Source organism: Sorex araneus, chromosome 7 (genome assembly GCF_027595985.1).
Source record: "Sorex araneus isolate mSorAra2 chromosome 7, mSorAra2.pri, whole genome shotgun sequence".
Taxonomy (NCBI): domain Eukaryota; kingdom Metazoa; phylum Chordata; class Mammalia; order Eulipotyphla; family Soricidae; genus Sorex; species Sorex araneus.
This window is the reverse complement of record NC_073308.1, coordinates 3723036-3745148: the sequence shown is the minus strand read 5'-3', so window position 1 is coordinate 3745148 and position 22113 is coordinate 3723036. Positions and strand designations below refer to the sequence as shown.

The following is a 22113-nucleotide window of genomic DNA, read 5'->3' as shown; positions in this document are numbered from 1 at the left end:
CTCCACAACCCCATCCCTAGAACACACATTCAAATAGTGAATTCATGTGTTCTCCTGGAAATTAGTAAATTAATTCCTAATTTGCAACACAGTGCAATTGTTTAACAGAAAGGTTCTTTCGTAAAATATTTCATGTAAGATATGCATGAGATGCTGAGCTCTAAGTACTTGAAAAAAAAAATGTAACTTTTCAAATGCTCTAACATAATCACATTTAAGGCCCCAAATCACTAGGATTCTTTTTAAGGGGAGTTCAAAAAGTTATTTGTCTGACAGAACTCAGAGGGCACTCAGAACTCTCCAAATTTCAAATAAGGGTTTAGAACCAACGGTCAGGACTTCAGAAAAACTCCAGAAATTCCCTCAAATACAGTTTTAGAGTTTCATAGTTTCCTGCGGATGATAGAATTGACTACATATGCTAAAAACTTCCAAAATCTGCTCTTTATTCTGAATTACAGCCATCCAATGTATGTCATCCTTACATTTTTCTCTTCACATACTTTGAATTAAATCACGGAGTCCTTCAGTTCTGGCAACAGTGAGTTCCTCAAAGGCCTATATTCCACAGCTATTTTACCACTTTCTGAAATAAAGTTAACAAGGACCAATTCAAAATTATTGTCTAAAATGTTCTTTCTATGAAGGTAGAGCACAATGATACTGGGTGTGTACTTCCTTTATACATCCAATAATTTTATTTATTTATTTATTTATTTATTTATTTATTGCTTTTTCAGTTACCCTGTGATGCACAGGGGTTATCCTGTATCATGTACTCAGGAATTACTCCAGGCGGTGCTTGGGGGACCATAAGGGATGCTGGAAATCGAACCTGGGTGGCTGCGTGCAAGGCAAACACCCTACCCGCTGTGCTATCACTCCAGCCCCTCCAATAATTTTAGTTTTAAATCATAAAATAAGAACATTTTCCTTTTCAATGCAGACATTAAGTTTGGTTCTTTTTGTTTCTCTGTTTTGGGGTCAGACTCATGGTGTTCAAGAATTTTACCCAGTTTGGGTACTGGACCGATAGCATATCAGGTAGGGTGTTTGCCTTGCACGCAGCCAACCCGGGTTTGATTCCCAGCATCCCATATGGTCCCCTGAGCACTGTCAGGGGTAATTCCTGACTGCAGAGCCAGGAGTAACCCCTGTGCATTGCTGGGTGTGACCCCCCCAAAAAAACAGAATTTTACCCACTTAGTACTTGGGAGTCACTCCTGGCAACGCCGTGCTGAGCTGGAACTGAAACTATGCTTCCTTTATGCCAAGAATGTGCCCAGTCTGCTGAGCTATCTCTCCAACCCACTTCTTCTTTTATTTCTTTTATATTTTGGGTGTGGGGATCATATCCTCTGGTACTCAGGGGCTATTTCTGGCTCTGTGCTCCCTGGTGGTGCTAGAGGGGACCACATGCTGTGCCAGGGATATGCAAGGCAGGTTCCTTGGCTCCAGTACCATCTTCTTAAGCTCCCATTGTTTTTTTTTTTTCTTTTTGGGTCACACCAGCAATACACAGGTGTTACTCCTGGCTCTGTACTCAGGAATTACTCCTGGTAGTGCTCAGAGGACCATATGGGATGCTGGGAATCGAACCCGGGTTGGTTGCGTGCAAGGTAAATGCCCTACATTGTGCGATCGATCCCACCTGCTCCACCGCCCCCACTGGTTCTTAAAGATTCTTCTAGTTGATAGAAATTTTACTAGATGACCAAAGAAGTCACTTTTACTAGAAGACTTGCCCAGACTTCAAGGCTGAAGTCAACCCAAAGTCTACTCATGTAACTATATAAGGTCTCTGACAACTTAAAATTTCTGCCTCTAAGACTGCAGGGCTACATCTGGCAGCGCTCCTGGCTCTGCATTCAGGGATCACTACTGGCAGTGCTCAGGGTATCATTTAGGATGCCAGGAATCATACCCTGGTTGGCTGCGTGCAAGGCAAGAGCTACTACCTGATGTTCTAAAACTCCAGCCCCACGAAAATTCTTCCCTTAGATATTTGCAGAACTGTTAACATCTAGAATGCTGGAGGTTCAGGGGTTCCTGGAGAAGAAGGGAATTTCCTTTTCATTTATACAATGTACGTGGTCTCCTACCTCCAAACAACATATGATTGGGAGTACCAGAAGCACAGATGTCTCCCGTACCAAAGGAATCTCCAGTTGTATGGGAGACAGACAAGTAGAGCAGGGTGCTAGGGAGTCAGGGAAACCTCACCAAGCGCTGAGGCTTCAGTGCAGATATTAAAAGAAGTTGGGCTCAAAAGAGATCTCACTAGGCTGGGTACATGCTCTGCAGACTACAGGTTGCAGTTTGATCCCAGCACCAGATGGTTCCTGGAGCACAAAGCTAGGAGTAGCATAGCTACCACTGCCAGATATGATCCTAAAACCAAAACAAACTAAAACAGATGACCATAACCACACTTTTCTGAAAAGAGTATTCTTAAAGATATGTAAAATTATCTTTTTAATAGCCTAGTTCTCCCTCTCGGAGAACCTGGCAAGCTACCGAGAGTTTTCTGCTCGCATGGGAAAGCCTGGCAAGCTCCCTGTGGCGTATTAGATGCCAAAACCAGTAACAATGATGGGTCTCATTCCCCTGACCCTAAAAGAGCCTCCAATGCAGCACCATTGGAAAGGACGAGTAAAGAGAGGCTGATAGAATGTCAGGGCTAGGACGAATGGAGACGTTACTGAGATCGCTCGAGAAAATAGCCAATCAACGGGATGATGGTGATGATGATGAAGACCGCAGGGCTATAGAGCAAAGAGAGCAATTCTGTTTGTGGATTCACTACTGACTATTCAGTTTCCTTTGGGCATAGCTAGTAATATTCATCACACTCTACAATTCCGTAAGAGGAGAAAATTCAAAAATCTTAAATAGTATGACCACTATTTTTGTTGTTGTTGTTGGGGGTCACACCCAGAAGTGTTTAGAGTCTTCTCCCGAGCTGTGTACTTGGGTTTGCTCCTGGACACTCATGTGTTGCCAGGAACCCAACCTTGGCCTTCTACATGCACAGCATGTGCACGAGGCCTCTCACCTGTCTTCCTGGCCCCAGCAGAATCACCGTGAAGGTTCACAATACATAGTTGGTGTTACACAGGATCACAGCCACTCAATATGTCAGTGCTGAAAACCAACCCTGAGCTGATTCCAGTTATGTTTTCTCTTCAGTAGGAAATAGTAGCAATAATTGGAATAGTTTGTCCACTGCTAAATTCTAGGTATGTTTTAAGTATTTGACTTTTATCATATTGCCCATAAGTTAAGCTAAATGACAAAGTCAAATTTTTCAGAAAATTACAGCTTAGAAATACCTTCACATATCTGAATAGAAGACCTTCAGTTGCCTTTAAAAAATTTGACAGAGGGGCCAGAGTGCTTTTACAGTGGGCAGGACATTTGCCCTGCATGCAGCCAACACAGGTTCAGTCCCTGGCACCCCATATGGTTCCCCGAGTCCTGCTAGCAGTGGTCCCTGACTGAGGAGCCAGGAGTAAACCCTAAACATCAGCAGGTGTGGCCCAAAAAACAAGAAAAGAAAAAATGAAAAAAGGGAACAGTTAGTACTTAAATAGAGGACTCTGAAGTTTATAACCACTATACTATTCTGCTTTATTGACAAGCAGTTGAGAAAGAAGAATTGGATCAAATACTCTCTACAATCTAAACTATTCTACGTTTATACATTGGGGGTAATTGCTGTAATTATTTTTCACAGATTCCACAAAGGACAAATTTGAGACTACTTCTGAAAAGCATCTAGTGACTAAAAGAATAGGAAATACTTATATTTCCATTATTTTCATTGTAATTGACTTCTCAAAATCAATTTATTTGCTCTTCAAAGAAGAAAATTCCAGTACTTCGAGGACAGACAAGAAAAGTCTTACCTAAAGCCACAATGAGCAGTTTTTGAAATGCGTGGGACACAGTCTTTTAAATAGCAAACTTCTGAGTCATCTTACTTTTCATAAGGAATGATAATAGTTGTAAATCTGACCAAAACAAATAGATTTACCATGCCAATCTGTATAACTGATTTTTATGAAGTCTAAAAAGAGAACTGGGACTGGAGCGATAATACAGCAGGTAGGGCATTTGCCTTGTACGTGGCCAACCCGGGTTCGATCGTGGCATCCCATTTGGTCTGCCCAGTACCTCCAGGAGTAATTCTTGAGTTCAGAGTCAGGAGGAACCCCTGAACATTACTGGGTGTGACCCAAAAAAGAAAAAAATAAAAATAAATAAAACTAAAAAAAAAAACAAACCAGAGAACTACATCATGATCTTAGTGATTAAGGCAGGCACCACACAAAGCTATGTCTCAAAGGCTCTGTGGTAGGTATATTCTTTTTTTTTTCTTTTTGGGTCATACCCGGCAATGCTCAGGGTTACTCCTGGCTTTGCACTCAGGAATCACTCATGGCAGTGCTTGGGGGACCATATGGGATGCTGGGAATCAAACCCAGGTCGGCCGCGTGCAAGGCAAACGCCCTATCTGCTGTGCTATCTCTCCAGCCACTGTGATAGGTATATTCTGTCAGGGCTATTATCATACATTTTTGCTGTCTGATCTATTCTGGACATTCCTGAATCGGTCAACTAGAAGGGAGAAATTAGTCAAGATCATGGCACAGAGCTCACACTGATGATATATTTCAAATGGGCAAATGGAAGCTAGACACCTATAGACTACTCTACTATAAACCAGGAACTTGACATACCTCACACCGCCAATATTTCAAGAGTAGCACTCCACATTTGATGGCGTTTAAAGTAGAAGGCAACCAATCTTAGAGGGAAACATACATAAAAGCACAGAAGGCTCAACCTTTAACAACATGTCAGTAAGCTTTATTGACAGGCTTAATAGTCCCTGGGGGAAATACAAAAATATTCACATACTTTCCTCCAAGGAAACTTTTTTGGAGTATTTTCAGCAGTTGATTCAGAACAAACAATACAAAACAAATTCTTTCAGTTCTGCTTTGGGGCAGGGGTTCGGGTTCGGGACGGAAACATCCAAAGTACGGTGGTAGGAAGGTGTAATGGTGGTGGGATTGGTGTTCGAATATTAAATGTAATCAAATATTGTGAATTACTCTATAAAATTAAATTAAAAGAAAAAACAGGAGCTTGAGAAAGGGTTGGTAGTGGCATAGATGAGCTGGTCTCTCCCTAAGATTCACCTACCAGAGGCTGTTCCAGTTCTTTCACTAACAGCCCTGCCTTTGACTGAATACCCTAAGCCTACGTGCCATAGATTCTGGGGGTAAAAACATTTATATTAGTTTATTTCATTATCTAGATGAACATTTTTCTGGGATAATGAAAGATTACACATGATTCATATTTGGAAGATTACTTTGGAACAAAGAAGATTCTTACCCCAAATAGGAGAAACATTGTTCCCATCTCCATACCCCTAAGCTTCTTGGTAGAAAGACAGCTCTAAAATTGTGAAGTTCAAGGTTCTGTCAGAGTGATAGCACAGCAGGTAGGATACTTGCCTTGCATGTAGCCAATCCAGGTTTGATCCCCAGTATCCCACAGAGTCCACTGAGCACTGCCAGGAGTGATTTCTGAGTACTGAGCCAGGAGCACCATTCAGGTGTCCCGAGCATACCCCCCAAACCCTCCAGAAATTCCAGTTCTGTTGGCTATTACCTAAGATTTAAACAAGTATTGCTAAAAAACATCTGCCCAAGGCTTTAGCAGCTTGGCAAGGAGAGGGCTATTTCTGATGTATCTGAAAATATGATAGAGAAAGAGAGAGAGGAGACAAAGAGAGAGAGAGGAGAGAGAGAGAAAGAGAGAGATAGAGAATGAGTTCTTACGCATACCCTTATTCCAGTCCCCACAGAGACCTTCCAGTTTATCCAAAGTCTCGGCTATGCCAACTCCAGGGCTCTTGCAATCAAAAGATGACAATACCACCTCTAAAGCACAGAACTTCACACTTTGCTTCTGAAGTGGTGCCACAATATCTTCGTTTTCCCTTTCTTCAAGGTCAGAAAGATCCTGAAGCTGTTAGGATTTTAGATTGAAGGTCCTTCTGAATATCTCAATGTAGATTTTCACTGTCACTGTCACTCCATTGATCATCGATTTGCCTGAGCGGGCCCAATAATGTCCATTCATCCTAGCCCTGAGATTTTTGCAGCCTCTCTTTACTCGTCCTTCCCAGTGGTGCCGCATTTGAGGTGAGGTCTTTAGGGTCAGGGGAATGAGACCCATCATTGTTACTGTATTTGGCATATGAATACACCACAGGGAACTTGACAAGGTCTCTCCCCCATGCAGGCAGTAAACTCTCATAGAATGCCAGGTTCTACAAGAGGGAGAACTAGCCTATCAGATGTCCCGTGGCCGCATCATGGCCGCATGCTTCTGGGAGCTTGGTTTTATAGTGTGGATGTTCGGGACTGGGCCTCTTCCACCCAAATTCTCCATTTTCCAGTCGCTAGGCAGTCATACCCAGAAACTGCCCCCAGCTGCCGTATAATCCCATCAATGTAGATTTTAAAATGTTTAATTAGAAGTAATAACTAAATTCCAGCAATCCTTGCCAATAGTTGAAGTAACCTGTGACTTCAACAGTAAGCAAAACTTTCCATGAACTACACCAACCATGCACAAACAGAGCACACAAGTGTTGTAGAATATGGACAACACGTCAATTCACTGAGATCTTTACTGACTCTGGGGTGTGACCGATGCTCAGACACTTTCACTTAGACAACTCCCATCTGCCAGGTCTGTCGGTCCTCAGGGCCCGCTGGGGTCACACCTCACAGTGCTGTGGAGTCATGAAGTACTCAGGACAAAAGCCAGGGCCTTGAACACGGCGGGCACAGGCTTTGCACTTGAACTCTATCTCCACTTCCAAAGCTGACAATCCTTTCAGACCATCCATTGAAACCAAGATAGCATTTTGCCAGTTCCTGGCATTGGGAACATTTTAGGGCAAGTGTCCAATGCTGAAGTGGTTTATGTCTGCTGAGACGAACCTAAAGACATAAGAGACATACTCAAGGATAGGAATGACTTGCCACAGAGATCTAATTCAGCCGACCAAGACTTCTCAATACAAGTTTCATAAAGTGGCTGTGAAGAGCAAATCAAGCAAACTTTGGTGGTTGCTCTTGTTTCAGAGCCATACTCAGCAGTAATCAGTTACTCCTAGCTCTGTGCTCTGGGTATACTCCACATGTTGGTTGGGGGAATCTATGTGTTGCTGGGTATAGAACTGGGTTAGCAGCAAGCAAGGTCAGCACATTAACTCCTGACCTATTTCTTTGTTCCTTAAACAGTTTAGACATTATGTTCATACTAAAGACTAATACTCATTATTTTCAAGCCATGGTACTTTTCTGCATTATTTCCATAGTCTCTGATTAATCTGAACAGCTGAGTCTATGGTCACCACGGAGGGGTGCTCTCATGTCTGATGAAGGCGCAGGCATGGAGGAAAGGACGGGGAGTGAGAATGAGCTGTAAGACAAGGAGTGAGAAGCCAGTTCGGGGAGTCAATCAGAGAAGGTTTAGAATTATCAAGTGAAAGGTTTGAAAAAAAATTCTCATTCATATATTCAGAGGCATGGGAAGTGTGGGGGGTATATACGGGAAAACAGCGGATCGGCAGACCACTAGGTTCTTACCCCCATCCCCTCCACACCCAACCCTGCACCACCAAAACTGAAACGAACCACAGAAGAATGGAAATGGGCCAGACAAAAGAATGGGACTAAAATGAGGCCCAAGTGAGACGGAATTCTGGAGCTGGAGACCGCGGAGCTGGGGTGCACGCCAAGGGAAGGAAGTTTACAGTGGGAACTGGGAACTGGGGCTGGGCATCGGGAATGGTTGGCTTAAGACAGAGCGATGACTCTGGCCACGAGTTCCTCCAGCCAACAGGACTGCCAAGCGCACACGTGGACCCCATCAAAGCCCAGAGGAGGCTGGGAACTGGCTCTGACCCTGTCAGCGAGTCTCTTCCTGCAACCAGCCCTGGCCTTTCTGCAGCAGCAGCCCTGGGGGACAGGCTGCCTGCTACCCGGATTCTGGGGGACACTCTGCAAGGCAGCGGGAGGCTGGTGGGTGGGGGCGGCTAGCTGCCAGTGTAAGGTGCCCCCGCCCAGCACTGCTTCCCACGGGGCCCCTGCCAAGTGACGACCCACCTTCAGCGGAGAGAACTGGAAGAGCGGCTGCCGGCCGCAGGCCCCTTGGGCTGAGTGAGCAGCGCGCGCAGAATAAAATGACCGCTGCGTAAAAACCGGCGGGGCGGCCACAGCGTTGGGGAAGACGCGCACAGCACACAGAAGGCGAATCAGGAGAAGGCTGCAGACAGAGAACGATGCGGGGCCGCCGCGGTCACCCACCGCACAGTCTGGCATGCGAGGCCACCCTCCCCGCACACGCCCCGGCCCCGCGCGGGGGGCCACTTCCCCAGCACGCTGCACTCTGCAAGCCCCGGGTGCAGCAGAGTCGCACGGCCACGGGCCGAGGTGCAGCAGCAGAAAGTGTCGCGGCGAGCTGACAGCCACGGTTCCCTTGGCACAGTGCAGGGCGCGGGGCCACGGCGGGAAGTCGGGCTCGCGGGTCGCCTTTCCCGGAACACCCCGTCCTGCCCTCCGGACCCGGCTCACATGCAAGGCTTTGACCGTGGGGTCAAGGCTCAGCTCCCACACCAACAGGGTTTTGTCACTCTTGCTGGGAACCGTGAAAGGTACCACCTCAGCCCTCCTCGGCTTCACTGTGCCTGAGTGACCAGGCTCATGGCGGCACTGCGCCTGCGCTTTTTCAAAGGGGGCGCGCCCGAGGGGTGGGGCGTGCTGGGGGCGGGGCTACTGTGGCCAGGCCCAGCCCACAGTGTGCAGGGCGAGGTGCTAAATCCCCACCTTAGAACTCCATGGAGTCCAATCAGCACAAGTCTTTCTTGAAGAGGCCAGATGGCTAATTTTCTTTCTTTTTTTGTTCTAAGAGTTGTTCGTAGTAATTGGTTACGTTCAATATTTCAACACCAGTTCCACCTCCGTTACACCTTTCCAACTACCTTTATTTTGAGTTTTCATACCACGACCCAATTCTGTCCAAAAAGATGTTAAAGAATTTGTTTTGTATTGCTTGTTATAAATAATTGACTAAACATGATGCAAAACGGTTTCCTTAGAGGAAAGTGTGTGAAAATTGTATGTCATCTTGTTACCATTGAGTCCCGGGATTAGAGACCAGAGAGCTAATTTAAGGACCTAGGGGCAAGGACCTCTAGGAAGCAGCTGGTTCTTGTTCATCCTGGACATTTGGGTAGCAGACAGAGAGCACCACCTAGTGAAACTGGAAAATGAGGAGCACTGACTTTGTGTGGAAAACTACCCTGGAAGAGGCAAGTCATAAAAATCTTTGTGATTGGTAGTCCCCCTGAATCCTTAAAAAACAATTTCTTTCCTCCTCACCCCATCCCGACCCCACATGATACTGGACCATTGTGAAGTTGTGTTTGTGGGGCTGGGATGATGTAGGAGCTGAGAGCAGGGCAGAAACTGGGGAATCGAGTTGATTCAAGTTGTGGGTCCCGTTTCTCATCAATTTTCGAGCAGGCACCAGTAACGTCTCTCATTGTGAGACTTATTTGTTGCTGCTTTTGGCATATCTAATATGCCATGGGTAGCTTGCCAGGCTCTGCCAGGTGGGAGCGATACTCTCGGTAGCTTGTGGCTTCTCCGAGAGGGCAGAGGAATCAAACACCGGTCTGCCACGAGAAAGGCAAACGCCCTACCGCTGTGCTATCACTGCAGCCCACCCAAGAGACTACTCTTAGCTTTCTTGTTGCTATTTGGTGGAGCAAGGGCCTGAGAAGGCAAGCAGGTCTTACCCATCTGTAATTCAAAAATATTACTGTCAGGAGCTGGAGTGATAGCACAGCTGGTAAGGCATTTGCATTGCATGTGGCTGACCCGGCTTTGATTCCCAGCACCCCATATGGTCCCCCGAGCACCACCAGGAGCAATTCCTGAGAGCAGAGTCAGGAGTAACCCCTGTGACCGAAAAATGTCAAAAAAAAAATGTTAGTGTCAGATGGAACTGTGTTCATTTGTTTTGGGACCACACTCAGTGATGCTCAAAGCTGACTTCTGGCTTTGTGCTCAGGCATAACTGAACCCCTGGCAGGGCTTGGGGGACCATTTATGGAGCTGGGAATTGAATCCTGGTCAGCAGAGTCAGGACAGCACCAAATTCCATCTGTGAAACTTTCCCTAGTCCTTGAAAAAAAGGATAATATAATCAGGGGTCAGAGCAATAGCAATAGTACAGCAGGGAGAGTATTTATTTGCCTTGCATGCAGCTGATCAGGTTCAATCCCTAACATCCCATATGGTCCCCTGAGGACCACCAGGAGTAATTCCTAAGTGCAGAGCTAGGAGAAACCCCTGAGCATTGCCAGGTTTGGCCCCTCCCAAAAAACATAAAGGATAATATAACCAATGTTCTTCTTTTCTAAGACAAAAACTGAGTCCATTAGTCAAGTGTGACCTCTTTACAATGCTAATAATTGTTTTATAGAGAAGAATTTAAAAAATATTTTAATTGATTCCCTTCAGTCTTAAAGTTGCTTTAAAAATGGAAAATCTTTGATCATGGTCTTAATTTTAATCTTGTTATTTCTGTTCTAGAAACTAGATGTCTAGAAACTACCACATCATCATTTCTCATTTTATGGCTGCTGTAGTTAAGACTCAGAAGTAGGAACATGAGTGATTCAAGGCACACCCCAGTTTTATCAAGACTGATAGCTGCTACATGTAGGACATGCCTCCATCTGATCCTTTTCTGAAAATTGCCCTGTTTTTATTCCATATTGGCACCTCCTAAGAAAATGAAAGAGACAGTGGTAGGGTGCTTGCCTTGCATGTGACTGACCTGGTTCATTCCCCGGCATCCCATATGGTCTCCTGAACACTGCCAAGAGTGATTCCTGAATGCACAGTCAAGAGTAATCCCTGAACATCACTGGGTGTGGTGCAAAAACAAAAAAGTTAGATCTTGGGTAAGATAGATAGGACAACTCTGATCCTTGGAATAGTATGTCAAATACAAAGGAACATGTTGGGAGCCCCCCACCCTCGTCTTTTTAGAAAGGATCACCTTAATCATTAATGTTCCTGTTTTTTGGCTGATGACTGGGAGTGTATCCCCAGCACTCCAAGGGGTCACTCCTGAGCAAGACATTCAGGAATAGCCCCAGACACTTGGGTGTGGTGCCAAATAGCCCTGCCCCAAACAAAACAGAGATATAGATTCCATCCAGCTCTTTTTAATATATTTTTTTGCTTTCTTGTGTCACACCTGGTGATGCACAGGGATTACTCCTGGCTCATGCACTCAGGAATTAGTCCTGGCAGCGCTCAGAGGACCATATGGGATGCTGGGAATCAAACCTGGATTGGCCGCGTGCAAGGCAAATATTTGCTGTGCTATTGCTCCAGCCCTATTCAGGACTTTGTAAAGATGATCTGAATTCTAGTTCATTCTTCCAGAGCAGGCTGAAATCTTTGGCATTCTGACACACTTCCTCCACCCACCACTATTTTCTATGCCTCAATCAATACCAGATCACTAAGCTGTACCCGAGCTTTCTCTCTCCATAAAAAACGATTGGCTTTGGATATGTTACCTGGAGTCTGATATTGTTTCCAACCAGTAATTGCAGAGTTCACTGCCTCTCCCAATACCCTGTGAAACTGTTCACACAGGTCTCTACTTCAAAATGAACATTCGCAGACAATAGTTTTATCTTTCTTTTAGTACCCTGAGTGATCCGATTGCCCTTGACACTCAAATTCAATCAGGAAAATGTGAACGCTTTCTTCGTACAAGGAATACTTTAATGAACCCCCAAATATAGACATTTCATTGGGGTCACCTTGGTTTTACGAATGACAGTCAGGAGCTAGGGGCCCGGACTTGCATGGGAATGAGGAGGCAGCCCTTGGAAACCCTGTAGTCCTGGGGCTCTGGCTCCATTTGGCTTGTGAAGGGGAAGGGAAGAAAGTGACAGAGAATGAAAGCAAAGGACAGAAGAAATGGAGAATCCCCAAGTGAGGAGCGAGAATAGTTCTGGAAAACTCCACAGCAGGCCGGCTTCCCCCGCCTCATTCCAGGGGACACTCTGTCACCCAGGAAGAGAGTGGTCGGCCTTCACTGCGCAGCTTCCACATCAGCCTGTAGAGACAAAACACTGGTTCTGGCTTCATCCATCCTGACCCAGTGCTCTGTGAGGCCCCGTGCCCACTCCTTGGGTCTCCTTTGTGGATCTCTGCTCCGGCCTCCTGTGGCCCTTCTGATGCTTCCTGTCAATTGCCCTTGTCTGTGGCCTTTGCTCTACCCCCATTCGGGGGCTTCCACATTTTAAACAGTTTTCTCCCATGACAGGAATGGGCCCTGTTTGCTTGGGCTGAGAGTTACTAAAGAAAAATGTTGCCCCCACCCTTGCCCCACAGACTCTCTCTCTCTCTCCAAAGAGTCAGTCATAAGTACCCCTGAGGTACCTGAGTTTGCCCAACACCGCACAGTCACCCGGAGAGGACAGCGGTTCTACAATTAATTTATCTCTTCACCGTGAAGGGCAGTGAAGTTCAGTAACCATGGGAACACTCTCCATGGCTGAGCTGACTGTGTGAGGGTGTCTACCGCTCTGGGGAATGGGACATTTCTTTTTCCACTGAAAATGTTGCGTGGCTAGCTGTGAACAGACACGATTGTTTGGTGCAAATGCTCCCATGGCTCCAATTATGGAACCAAGAGCTGATCCAGCGGACTTTGCATCCCAGGTACTTAGGCTGGACCAAAGCCACCCTCATGGCTGCTTAAGACTTTAGTGGTGGAACTTGAGGGGACCATCAGGAGTGGAGAAAGCTGGAGTGCAGGGGGTGCTGTGGAGCCTGGTTCCCAGCGAAGAAGCAGCAGGCTGACTCAGGTTTTTGGTCCACCTGGCTGGCTCTGCACTCAGGAATTACTCCTGCCAGCCTCAGGGGACCTTAAAGGATGCTGGGGATCAAACCCGGGTCAGCTGCATGCCAAGGAAGCTCCTTACACACGGTGGCTCTGGCTCCTCCTGCAAACACTTTGCAGCTTTGCAGATTTATTTCCACTTGCTTCCCAAGGTTCCCCTGAGCCCCTTGGCTGGGCTCTGCAAGACTGCTCATTTTGGGGGTCAGAGAGATAGTACAATAGGTAGGGCATTTACCTTGCATGTGGCCGACCCAAGTTTGATCCCGTGCATCCCATACAGTCCCCAGAGCACTGCCAAGAGTAATTCCTGAGTGCAGAGCCAGTAGTAACCTTTGAGCACTGCTTGGTGTGATGTAAAAAACAAAATAAATGAGTAAATTAAATACAATTTGTAAAAAAAGACTCCTCGTGCTCTCCCTCCTCTAGCTTAAGTGGGTCTCTTACTGCAACCAACCCAGGGTTGCTCCACACTGTTTCCAAGAAAGAACCAGAAAATCCCAGGCCCTATGAGTCGAAGCTCGCTAGGCACTGGCAGTTCCTGCCCACTGCTCCTTCCTCTGTCGCCACATCTTCAGTATGCTGCCCATCTCCCCGAGTCTTAGTTCATCTTCCCTCCTCACCACTTCCTCATCCCTTCTGTTCAGTCAGGCACTGGGGAGCCTCAGCACTAAGCCTTCTGGGCTTCCACCCTCAGACCCACAGGTGCTTCCTCGCTGGTGACGGGGACAGCATGTCAATCTGGGTGGCCACTGGGGTCCATTCACAGCACAGCCTTTGAAAAAACCTGCCAGAGTCACTGGCACAACTCCCCAAGGAAAACGAATGGGGGCAGGGAGGGAGTGGCTCTAAGAACTTTCCCAACAGGGCCTGTGCTGGGCTTCCCCCATCCCAGTGCCTCCAGCTAGTTTCTGGACTGGCTACCGGCTGCACTCTCTCTCCAGCCACCATCTTCTTTTTGGTAAAGAAGCAAAAACCAGTGGCTCTCAGGTTTTAGACTTGGCCAGGGTAGGGCTCAGCAGTGGAGCATAGGGCTGGCATGTGCAAGGCGGGTGTTCCATGGCCAACTCGTGTGCTCTCCCATGCACAGTCAGGAGGAGTTCTCGCGGACTCAAACACCTCCAGGCCTGTCTCGTCAGGGTCAAGTACCACACCTCTTGGTGCCAGAGCATCAGGTCTGCAGAGTCAGGATGAGCAGCAATGCATGGGGACTTCAGGCACTATCAGCCCCAGCCCCACGTGGATGGCCACTATGACAAAACACAAAAGCTGGGCTGGGGAGAGAGTCGAAAGGGCTGGAGCGCATGCTTGGCATGTTGGATGTGGGGACCCAATCCTCAGTCCCAGACCACACACCTGGCTGTGTCAACAGAACAACAACCAATGTCCACCTCTGAAGCTTTCTTCATAATAACCTAACCCTGGAAATAATCCAACTGCCTGTTAAGGAAAGAATGGATAATACATTTGGCTAGAGTATTCCTAGGGGATAGATACTACTGCACAGAGGGAAAACTGACAAGCGCAGCCTCCTGCTGTATTTACAGGTGGATCCCGGTCATTTCACTCAGCCGAAGATGTCAGGCATAAACAGTAGACTCTGTGTGCTGCCATCTGGGGAAAAGGGATCAGTCAGAGTGTGTTTTCTGTGTGGGGGAGGGAACCTTCGAGAGCAGCGTTCTTCGACCTTGTCACATTGGTGGGCCGACAGCTGTCCTGCACATAGTCCAAAGCCCGGCAGTTACAACCAAGGCAGGGGGCCAGTGGTTTTCAACCCTTTTCTGTGGAACCAGCGAAAAGGGGCGTGATCTTTTGCAGACCAACAAGGCAGGAACAAAAGGCATTATTTATAATGTCACTTTGTGGATTCATTTTAAAGTCTAACATTACAAAGTGAAAATCGTGCCTCTAGTTTGCCACATGGAAAGTGGCCATCACTTGTCACAAAGTGGCAGAAACCTTCTGGCAGGACAGGTTGGCACCTATCCACAGACCCCGGGTTGGGAAACCACTGTTGTCGTGGGCTACAAATGTTCCAGAATTGGATACAGAAAGTAGCCACAGAGTATATGCCCTATGTAAATATTACTGAGGTGTACACAAAAATAAGGGAACTGTAAATACAGAGAAATCTTAAGGGGGCGAGGAAGAGGCAGGAAAAACAGACTTCAGTGACTGGGCAGGGGTAAGCGGACGCAGGGCCTTTTTACAACAGACATAGAAGGGAGCTCAAGCGGCTCATGGATCTAAAAATAAGAGCTAACTCCGTAACTATGAAGCGGTGGGCCAGAGGGCTGCCCAGAAGACTGAATGCATGAGTTGTACAAGGGAAGCCCAGTTTGATCCCCAGCATGGCAGGTTCCCCTCAGCATCGCCAGGGTGACCCCCAAACAGAGAGCCAAGAGTCGTCTCCCTATACAACTAGTCCAAAGCAAATAATCACGTTCCCGAGAAAAAGCACAGAAATAAATTTTCATGACCTTACACCTGGAAATTAGGATCTTAATTACAAACACTCAAACCCAAAGTGACAAAAGGAAATAGTCACTGGACTACATCAAAACTCAAAACTTTTCATGGAGCTATGGGACGGGGGTAAGCCATTTGCCTTGCATATGAACAGCCTGGGTTCGATCCCCAGCACCATATATGGTCTCCGGTGTTCAGTCAGCAGTGACCCCTGAGCACAGAGCCAGGAGTAAGCCCTAAGTGCCACCGGGTATGGTCCCAAAACTGAAATAAACTGAAAACATTTATGTGGCAAATGATAAAGACCAAGTTTAGGGGCCGTGGTGCATACCAGGCCTGGATTTGAAGCTGGGCACCATGTGACTCTAAGCATCACTAGGTATAGCTCTGGAGACCCTTAAGGATCACTGTCACACTGGTGGTCTCTGGCACAAAAGGACCTCATTCTTATGCCCGGGCACTGAATCGCATGCCTTGGCTAGATGAGCAGTTAAAAATTTCACTCCACCTCTATCACACCCTTGAAAACTTTGGACTTACTGGAATGCACAGGGGCATTGCAGCCACGTGACACCTCAAACTATAAAACACTGATTAGCCAGGAGTAGCACACCAGACTGGGTGGGATGTAAAGTAGAAGGCATCCAGTCTTGATTAGGAAAGTACCAACATAGAAAGCATACCCTATAACAACATCTTAGCAATGTCTTGTACAATTGCTTAATAGCTACAGGGTAAGGGGCTGGAATGATAGCACAGCAGGTAGGGAATTTTCTTTGTACGCGACCAACCCAGGTTCAAGTCCCAGCATCCCATATGGTCCCCTGAGCACCAACAGCAGAAATTCCTGAGTGTAGAGCCAGAAGTAACCCCTGTCCATCGCCAAGTGTGGCCCAAAAGGCAAAAACAAAAAACAAAAAAAACACCCAAAACTAAAAATAACTAAAAAAAATAGCTCCAGGGTGAGATACACAATCTTCACTAATTTTCTTCTGAGGAAATATTTTTTTCAGTATTCTTTTAGCAAATTATAAGAAGCAATATAAAATAATTTACTGAGTACCTGCTTTGGGGATAGGCTGAAGGGATGATTGGAAAAACTGGAGATCATTTGTGGTGGGAAGGTGCAGTGATGGTGGAATTGAATGTCTGTAACAAATCATCATGAACAATTTTGTAAGCCACAGTGTCTATATAAGGTAAGGGAAAATAAAATAAAAAAAAAAGTTAAGTTAAAAACAAAAAGAAAAAACACACCAAACCAGGTCAAGCTGTCCCTTTTCACCAGGAGGCTGGCAGCAATGAAAGAGGCAGACAATCAAAATTGGTGGCGAAGAGGTGGAAAAACATACAGTACCTTTTAGTTTTTCAGAATGTGGTAGTACTCAAGAGACTAAACAGAGGGACCAGAGGGAGAGTTTAACAGTCTGGGGCACATGGTACATGCTTGGGAGATGAGATTTCATCTCTGGCAGCAGATGGTACCTCCGAGTCCTCAACTCCAAGCAGCTCCAGGAGCCACCCCTGAGCACTGAGCTGGGAGTAGGCCCTGAGCACCTCTGTGTGTGCCCCCTAACTAAAACAAACAAATGAAAAAGGTTAAACCTGGAATTAAACTGGATTCCCATTCTGTAGACTGTCTTTGTATTCTGGTCACGGTTTCTTTGAGGTACAGAAACTTAGTAGCTTAAGATAGTCCCATTTGTTCATCTCTGTTTCCATTTGTTTGGTCAATGGCATTTCGTTCTTGAACATACCTTTGGCTTCAATGTCGTAGAGGGTTTTGCCGACCTTTTCCTCAATGTACCTTATGGATTCGGGTCTGATGTTGAGCTCTTTAATCCACTTTGATGTGATTTTTGTGCATGGTGTTAAGTAGAGGTCTGAACCCATTGTTTGGCATGTGGTTGTCCAGTTTTGCCAGCATCATTTGTTAAGGAGACTTTCCTTTCTCTACTTCTCATTTCTTGCTGTTATCATAGATTATATGCTCATATATTTGAGGGTATGTGTAAGGATGTTCAATCCTATTCCACTGGTCTGCGGGTCTACTTTTGTCCCAATACCATGCTGTTTTAATTATTACTGCTTTGAAGTACAGTTTGAAGTTTGGGAAGGTGATGCCCTCTCCCATCTTCTTCTTCTGGAGAATTGCTTTAGCTATTTGTGGTGCTTGTTGTTCCATATGAATTTCAGGAGTGTTTGATTCATGTCTTTGAAGAATGACATGGGTACCTGTAAAAAAACTAAAGCTCGCCGAGGGGCGAGTGCACTCTTGGGACAGGTACCCATATAGGGATCGCACTGAATCTGTATAATACTTTGGGGAGCACTGCCATTTCGACATTGTTAATTCTCCGAATCCATGAACAGGAGATGTGTTTCCATTTACTTGTGTTCTCTTTTATTTTTGAAATAGTGTTTTGTAGTTTTCTTTGTACAGTTCCTTTACCTCCTTAGTTAAGCTGATTCCAAGGTATTTGATTTTCTGAGGCATGATTGTGAATGAGGTTGCCTTTTTCTTTTTCTTTTTTGCTTTTTTGGGTCACACCTGGCGATGCACAGGGGTTACTCCTGGCTTGCACTCAGAAATTACTCCTGGCGGGCTCAGGGGACCATATGGGATGCTGGGAATCAAACCCGGGTTGGCCACGTGCAAGGCAAATGCCCTACCCGCTGTGCTATCGCTCCAGCCCCGGGGTTGCCTTTTTCATATCACTTTTTTCTCCTCTCGTTATTTGTGTATAGGAATGCCATGAAATTCTAGCATTGTCTTTCTGGCAGGTTTGAGTCATGGGTGGGACTGGTGTCTAAATATCGGATGTAACCAAAGTAGAGAGAGAGTATGGGGGAAATTGTTTACCACCAGGCAGGGGAGGGGTTGGAATGGGGTTTGGGGGGAATACTGGGGATTTTGATGGTGGAAAATGTGCATTAGTGAACGGATGGGTGTTTGATGATTATATGACCGAAGGTCAAACATGAAAGCTTTGTAACTATCTCACGGTGAATCAATTAAAAGCAGGGAAGTAATAATAAAATAATATGGTAACCTAACATTCTGGGGCTGGAGTGATAGCACAGTGGTTGGGCTTTCGCCTTTCACGAGGCCAACCCGTGTTCGATTCCTCCGCCCCCTCCGAGAGCCCGGCAAGCTACTGAGAGTATGGAGCCAGCAGGGCAGAACCTGGCAAGCTACCCGTGCGTATTGGATATGCCAAAAACAGTAACAATAAGTCTCTCAATGAGAGACGTTACTGGTGCCCGCTCAAACAAATCGATGAGCAACGGGATGACAGTGAACTTTCTGAATTAAAAAAAAAGTTGTGTGGCCATGAAAAAAGAGAGCGAGCAAGAGAGGGAGAGTCAGGAAGGAGATTGTGGTCTTCCTGCTTGTGCTCTTTCATGGCATGGCCTGAGAGCCCGGAAACCCCTGAGCCAGGTCACTGTGAGATAGAGTTTCAAAGCTTTCCTGATTGTGAACCAATTTCAGCCGTACAATGCTAGAACACCCCTCCCTCCACCAGTGTCATCATGTTTCATCCCTTACCCACTTTCAGCACACATCTCCCATCCAGAGTGATCCCTTCCAACTATCATTGTTATCGTGATCCCTTCTCTATCCCAGCTGCCCTCTCTCCCAGCCCTTGAGGCAGGCTTCCAACCACGGACCATTCATCCTGGCCCTTGTTGCTAACTGTCCTTGGGTGTTAATCTCATACTATGTTTTTACTTTTTTTTACGTCCCATAAATGAGCCCAATCATTCTATGTCTGTCCTTCTGACTTATTTCACTCAGCATGAGCCTCTCCATGAAAGGAAGAAAGAGAGAAAGAAGAAAGAGAGAAAGGAAGAAAGAAAGGAAGGAAGAAAGGAAGAAAGAAAGAAGGGAAGAAAGAAAGAAGTAAAGAAAGAAAGAGAAAGAAAGAGAGAAAGGAAGAAAGAAAAAAGGAAAGAAAGAAAGAGAAAGAAAGAAAGGAATGAAAGAATAAAAGAAAGAAAGAAAGAAAGAAAGAAAGAAAGAAAGAAAGAAAGAAAGAAAGAAAGAAAGAAAGAAAGAAAGAAAGAAAGAAATCTGTTTTCACTTCATTTGCCTCTGGCTGTTCTATTCACTCAGCATAGGCCTCTTCATGAAAGAAAGAAAGAGAGAGAGAAAGAAAGAAAGAAAGAAAGAAAGAAAGAAAGAAAGAAAGAAAGAAAGAAAAAGAGAGAAAGAGAGAAAGAAAGAAAGAAAGAAAAAGAGAGAAAGAGAGAAAGAAAGAAAGAAAGAAAGAAAGAAAAATGAAAAAAGAAAGGAAGAAAGAAAGAAAGAGAGAGAAAGAAAGAGAGAAAGAGAGATAGGAAGAAAGAAAGAAGGAAAGAAAGAAAGAGGAAGGAAGAAAGAAAGGAAGAAAGGAAGAAAGAAAGAGAGAAAGAAAGAGAGAGAAAGAGAGAAAGGAAGAAAGAAAGAAGGAAAGAAAGAAAGAAAAGAGAGAGAAAGAAAGAGAGAAAGGAAGAAAGAAAGAAGGAAAGAAAGAAAGAGAAAGGAAGAAAGAAAGAGAGAGAAAGAAAGAGAGAAAGAGAGATAGGAAGAAAGAAAGAAGGAAAGAAAGAGGAAGGAAGAAAGAAAGGAAGAAAGGAAGAAAGAGAGAAAGAAAGAGAGAGAAAGAGAGAAAGGAAGAAAGAAAGAAGGAAAGAAAGAAAGAAAAGAGAGAGAAAGAAAGAGAGAAAGGAAGAAAGAAAGAAGGAAAGAAAGAAAGAGAAAGGAAGAAAGAAAGAGAGAGAAAGAAAGAGAGAAAGAGAGATAGGAAGAAAGAAAGAAGGAAAGAAAGAAAGAGGAAGGAAGAAAGAAAGGAAGAAAGGAAGAAAGAGAGAAAGAAAGAGAGAGAAAGAGAGAAAGGAAGAAAGAAAGAAGGAAAGAAAGAAAGAAAAGAGAGAGAAAGAAAGACAGAAAGGAAGAAAGAAAGAATGAAAGAAAGAAATAGAAAGGAATAAAGAAAGGAAGAAAGAAAGAAAGAGAGAGAAAGAAAGAGAGAAAGAGAGATAGGAAGAAAGAAAGGAAAGAAAGAGGAAGGAAGAAAGAAAGGAAGAAAGAAAGAAAGAGAGAGAGAAAGAAAGAGAGAGAAAGAGAGAAAGGAAGAAAGAAAGAAAGGAGAGAGAAAGAAAGAGAGAAAGGAAGAAAGAAAGGAAAGAAAGAAAGAGAAAGGAAGAAAGAAAGGAAGAAAGAAAGAAAGAGAAAGAAAGAAGGGAAGGAAGGAAGAAAGAAAGAAGGAAAGAACGAAAGAAGGAGAGAAAGGAAGAAAGAAAGAAGGAAGGTCAGCGCAAAGCCAGGAGTAAGCCCTGAGCATAGCTGGGTGGGACCCAAAGACCAAAACTGCAACAAAACACCAAAACCAATAAAAACATAAACATCTGACTTGGGGCACCTTTTAAATTTCTCCCTGAATTTATATATCCTGAATTTCAATCATTTTGTTTCAAACAAACAGGCCTTACCTTCTGGAGGGTTCAGAGGCTTCCCTGCAATGTTCAGAACCTAGGTGAACTCACAGGGATACTTAGTAAGCAGTATGGTTCTAACAATTTGGTGCCCACCTGGACAACTCAATGCTGCATGGCTGGGTGCTAAGAGCCATTGAGTCTTTCCCAATGATGCTCAACAAACCATGTGGTACCTGACTGTAACTAGGGACATTAAACATGACACCCAATCTCCTTGAGCTATCTCTGTAGCCCAGACCTTGGTTTTAAAATGTCCTTCTGACTTTCTGGTAACAATTTCAAGACTTTCCTCAAAAGAGAGCATTTAGTTTTACATATGAAATCTTCTGGTGATCCTGAGAATTCAACCTGTTTGTTCTGCAGTTTTCTCATGAGGAGTTATCTCAAAAAGAGAGGGAGCATGAAAATCACTTTAATTATTGAATGAAATATCATGGTTTCTTGATAAATATCAATTATCATTGTTTCAACTGAGATCATGGGAGTGGTAAGACATCAATCCCGATGTCATTTAAAGGCTACTCTCTGCTTTGCACTTGGACTCACTATAGGTACTGTTTTGGGTGGGGGGTCCTTGGGGCTGGAGATAGAACCTGGGCCTCCTACATACAAAGAATTCACTCTAGCTCGTTGAGCTATCTCTCTGGTTCAAAATAGCTTTAGAAGATTATTTGGTTAAAATTATAGTGCGTAGCAAAGTATATTTGCATAGATTGTTTATGACTTTAATTATACTGTTTTAGTCATCCATTACACCATTGTTAATACAGGTAGTTTTGTAATTCCATTCAAATTGCCTTGTATACTGATACATTTGTATTGTTTGTGTATTTGTCCTCTAGTAATTTTGATATCTAAAATCAAGCATAATAAAGTGGTTATTATTTTTTAAAAAAAAAAAGAAAGAAAGAAGGAAAGAAAGAGAAAGGAAGAAAGAAAAAAGGAAAGAAAGAAAGAGAAAGGAATGAAGAAAGAAAGAAAGAAAGAAAGAAAGAAAGAAAGAAAGAAAGAAAGAAAGAAAGAAAGAAAGAAAGAAAGAAAGAAAGAAAGAAAGAGTCTGCCGCCGCACGAGCTTGACCCCGGAGGCAACTGAACTACTTTGGACACAAGCAGCGCCCCCAAAATGCCTCCAAACTG

General features: G+C 44.9%; 1 protein-coding gene across 6 annotated transcripts in view; it reads right to left on the bottom strand.

The window, feature by feature from the left end:
* The window catches only part of LOC129406488 (leucine-rich repeat-containing protein 37A3-like), a 131490-nt gene that overhangs the window by 50042 nt on the left and 59335 nt on the right, over positions 1-22113 (bottom strand). The window contains exons 1-3 of one of the 6 annotated variants that reach the window (XM_055144451.1): positions 8667-8806; positions 8199-8358; positions 5862-7512 (exon numbers count right to left, since the gene is read on the bottom strand). The exons of 2 other annotated variants lie outside the window; for them this stretch is intronic. Coding sequence is in view for 1 of the 4 variants with exons in the window: in XM_055144449.1 (XP_055000424.1) it covers positions 16559-16644 (86 nt within the window). In the remaining 3 variants the exon portion in view is untranslated. Of the gene's footprint in view, positions 1-5861; positions 7513-8198; positions 8359-8666; positions 8807-16558; positions 16645-22113 lie in introns of those variants that run through there. 3 more of the 6 variants (XM_055144453.1, XM_055144449.1, XM_055144452.1) reach the window with 3 other exon arrangements.